The sequence below is a fragment of the Natator depressus genome, chromosome 4 (assembly GCF_965152275.1).
Source record: "Natator depressus isolate rNatDep1 chromosome 4, rNatDep2.hap1, whole genome shotgun sequence".
NCBI classification, from domain to species: Eukaryota; Metazoa; Chordata; order Testudines; family Cheloniidae; genus Natator; species Natator depressus.
The window spans coordinates 128,316,964-128,320,405 of NC_134237.1; the positions used below are offsets into that span (position 1 = coordinate 128,316,964).

At 45.7% G+C, this 3,442-nt stretch overlaps 1 gene segment (V, D, J or C); it reads right to left on the reverse strand.

The window, feature by feature from the left end:
* Positions 1-297: 297 nt before the first annotated feature.
* Positions 298-3,013, reverse strand: LOC141986987 (immunoglobulin kappa variable 3-20-like). The segment is given in 4 exon segments: positions 298-468; positions 783-820; positions 2,461-2,733; positions 2,965-3,013. Coding segments are annotated over 4 exon segments (531 nt in total).
* Between the last annotated feature and the right edge of the window lie 429 nt (positions 3,014-3,442).

Below are 3,442 nucleotides of genomic sequence, written 5' to 3' on the forward strand. Positions count from 1 at the left end.
CTAGGTTAGTGCAGAGGCCTAACTCCTCCCCATCAACCAGGGGTCGGTCAGTGATGGTGTCAGCCCTTCATGCAAAAGAACAAGGATGGCAAGTGTTTTCTGCTTATGTGCACACAAACATGGAATGATTTGCACGTGCCCATTAGAAGGAGAGCTTTCCTGGGTAGCTGTGCTCTGTAGGGGTGTTGATTTTGTTGCTCTGGGACAGGGTAGTGTACCTTATCCATTATATGGTCATTATAGGTATAGCATGCTGTCTGCAATTACCTGGTCCTGCACTTGCTGTGTTTTGGTGTATCAGTTGTAGGTCCATTGGTTGATGTGGGGGTAGCTGGGGGGGTCATGGGTACCTTTGCCCTGTAGTTTGGCATGAAACACACTGGTGTAGGTTTGTATCCCAGGCAGCTGGGGTTTGGATTTCCTTTCTCCCCCGATCCATCTTTTCCTTCCTCTAGATCCTCCTCCAAACTCTTCCAGTCTCTCTCCCTGGGGCCTTCCTATTTCATGCTACTTTGGTCTTCCTCCCTCCTTTCCTACCTTAAAGCATCTTTGCCCTCGGCTCTCCCTGCTGGATCCCAGTGGATGTGTTGCTACCTGCTGCCCGCTGCCTCCTCATTTAGTTGTAAATGCTCACAAGTGGTGAGGTGCCCCCAGCGCTGGAAGGTTATCAGTGCCTCTGGTTCCAATGCCATAGTTACAGTGATGCTGTCTACAGGAAGCATCTGTTACACTCGAGTGAGAAAAACAAAGAGTGGAGAGGTGTTTGGAGTGGTCTGTATCACTGAGAGAGGGTAGCTGGTATACTGCTGACAATAATAATCTCCAGGAGAACAAGGGCTGTTTGGTCCCTGCTAGAGCCATGGAACTCCCACCTCCCTGTTATCCTTAAAGGGGACAGAACCTATCAAGCACCTGTCCCAGAAGAGCCAGGTCTTAACAAGGACTGGACAATGCAGAGTCAGGTGTGGCAGCATAAGCAGGCGACGGAGCTAGATTGGTGTAACTCCAGCATCTGTTGCAAGGGAATGGTAACAGATAAAGACCCCCATATTACATGTCCCTCATAGTTCTCCCTCCCAAAGGCTCAGCACCATTAAAGCACCCAGGTGCACACTTGATACTGGATTGTTGGCCCCCATAGTGACCCCCCTAACTGACACATCCCCCTCTTCCCATGCTAGCCTCCCTCTCCTTTCGCCAAATGTGCCAACAACCCACAGACTCCACCAGCCATTGTTCCAAATCCCCTCCTTCACCCTTTCCAGTTGCTGCCTCTTTTGGGTGGGTATGGCCAGCCAGAAGCCACAGGGAAGCTGGCTGAACATCATCTTGGTTGGCTCCTGTTGCCCTGTGCTAGCCAGACCCAGTCGGAGAGTGTGCACACCCCATGCCATTCTGAAACAGGGGGTGAGCACCCCTCTGTTTGGCCACTCCAGTGCCCTGCCCACTGGAGGACACACCCTGCATCTATCCAGTCACTCCAGAAATCCTGTATCTGCCTATTACCTGCTTGTGCCTCAGGGTTCATGTGCATTGGGGATTTGCTCCCACACAGGCCTTTGAGAATCTCAACCACAAAGTCTTACTATACTCTACAAACAAACAGGCACCTGATTTATCACAGCCATTAAAAATCCCCAGATTTCTAAGACCTTCTCAATGGGATGTCATTGAGGATCTATGGAAATGAAAGGAAACTCTGTGTCCATATTGGAAATGTATTGATGTGAGAAGTGGTTGGTTCCCATTTTTCTACTGGGACAGTTTTGTCAGCAACTGTTGATTGGATGAAATGGTAACATGACGTGTATCTATGTCAAAATTTTCAACAGAACATTATGAAAACAATTTTGTTTTGATAGGGATGAAATGTTTTGTTTTGATTTTTATCATTTTGACTTTTATATTACACTGAAAAAGTTGAGTTGCTAACGTTGAAATGAAATGTTTTAATCCTAGTGAAACAAAAAGTCATTTTGATTTTGCCAGAATAAATTTTGCAACTTTTCTTATGCAGGAAACGTTGAAATTTCCCATGGAAAGGGGATTCTGGTTTGCAACTAGTTTTCTGTATTAGAATTAATTCTGTTCGATATACAAAGGAGCCACTCAATTAAGAAAGTTACAAGGTGTAACGCCTGTTTGGAGCAATTTGTATTGATGTGTGTCTGATGCACTGGGATTCAAGAGTGAAGATAAAGCAGTGAAAACTATAATTAACCTCAGGTCTCTGTGCATTGAATATCTGTGTGATTGGGCAAACTCATTGGGTCTTTTGGAGTTCTCTTTTTTACTGTATGTTCCGAGATGTAATAAGTCACCCTCTTCTTTCACATTTGACAGAACATTTGAAAGGCAGAGAGTATTATCGTCCACAAACAGGAACTGCGTCTCATGCTGCAGAGAACAGGGAGGTTTTTGTACTGGTCTGTATCACTGTGTGAGAGCTGCTACCCTGGCAGTAGTAATCTCCAGCATCATCCGCTTCCACCCGGCTGATTGTAAAAGTGAAGTCTGTGCCAGACCCACTGCCACTGAACCGGTCTGGGATCCCAGAGGGGCGGGTGGAAGCGCTGTAGATAAGGAGCTTAGGAGCTTGTCCTGATTTCTGTTGGTACCAGGCCATGTAGCTACTAACACTGGAACTGGCTTTGCAGTTGATGGTGACTCTGTCTCCTGGAGACACTGCCAGGGATTCTGGAGTCTGAGTCAGCACAATCTGCCCGCTGGAGTCTGGATGGGAGAAAAACAGTTAAAAGAAAAAGAAATATAAAATGACTCAAACTTTGTAATTTTTAACTAACTACAAAGCTGCATCTGTAAGTGACCATCTTGTATCCTTCCTTCAATAACATTGTAAATGCCATTGGGAATAATTGCTTGAAAAGGAAATTCTGAGCATTTGCAGCCTGGTAAAATATTATAACTTTCTTTTAAACTAATTTCCCCTGTTGTTGTTGTTACCCTGAATGCAGAGGATGAGGAGCCAGAGTAGCTGTGTCTGGGAGCTCATCTTGATATGTCTCGAGTGACAAACACCAAGCTCAGAAGCACAAAGTGTGAAGGAGGTACGTTTATATCTGCTCTGAACAGCTGAGAACTGTCATTCGGGTGGAAATATGCAAAGCAGCATCTCTGTGTAAATGCCCATTCCTTCTGCAGACCCAGGGCCATGTACTCCCCTCAGTGTAGGGCAGGATAGAGCCAGAATAACAAGGGGAGCTTGCATGTACATTTATTGCCCTTCAGTTTCAATAGAGTTATGAAATGTTCCTGCTTGGTTTATTTCCTGCTCCTCTCTTGTTACAATTATGTTTTGTATTTCCAAGATTGCCATGTGAACGTACACAGAAGTCTCTGCAGATCATCCATGTATCTTAGCATATCTGACATATCTCCCCCAGTAATTCCCTTGGGCTGTGCTGCCCGTGTCTAGGCATGA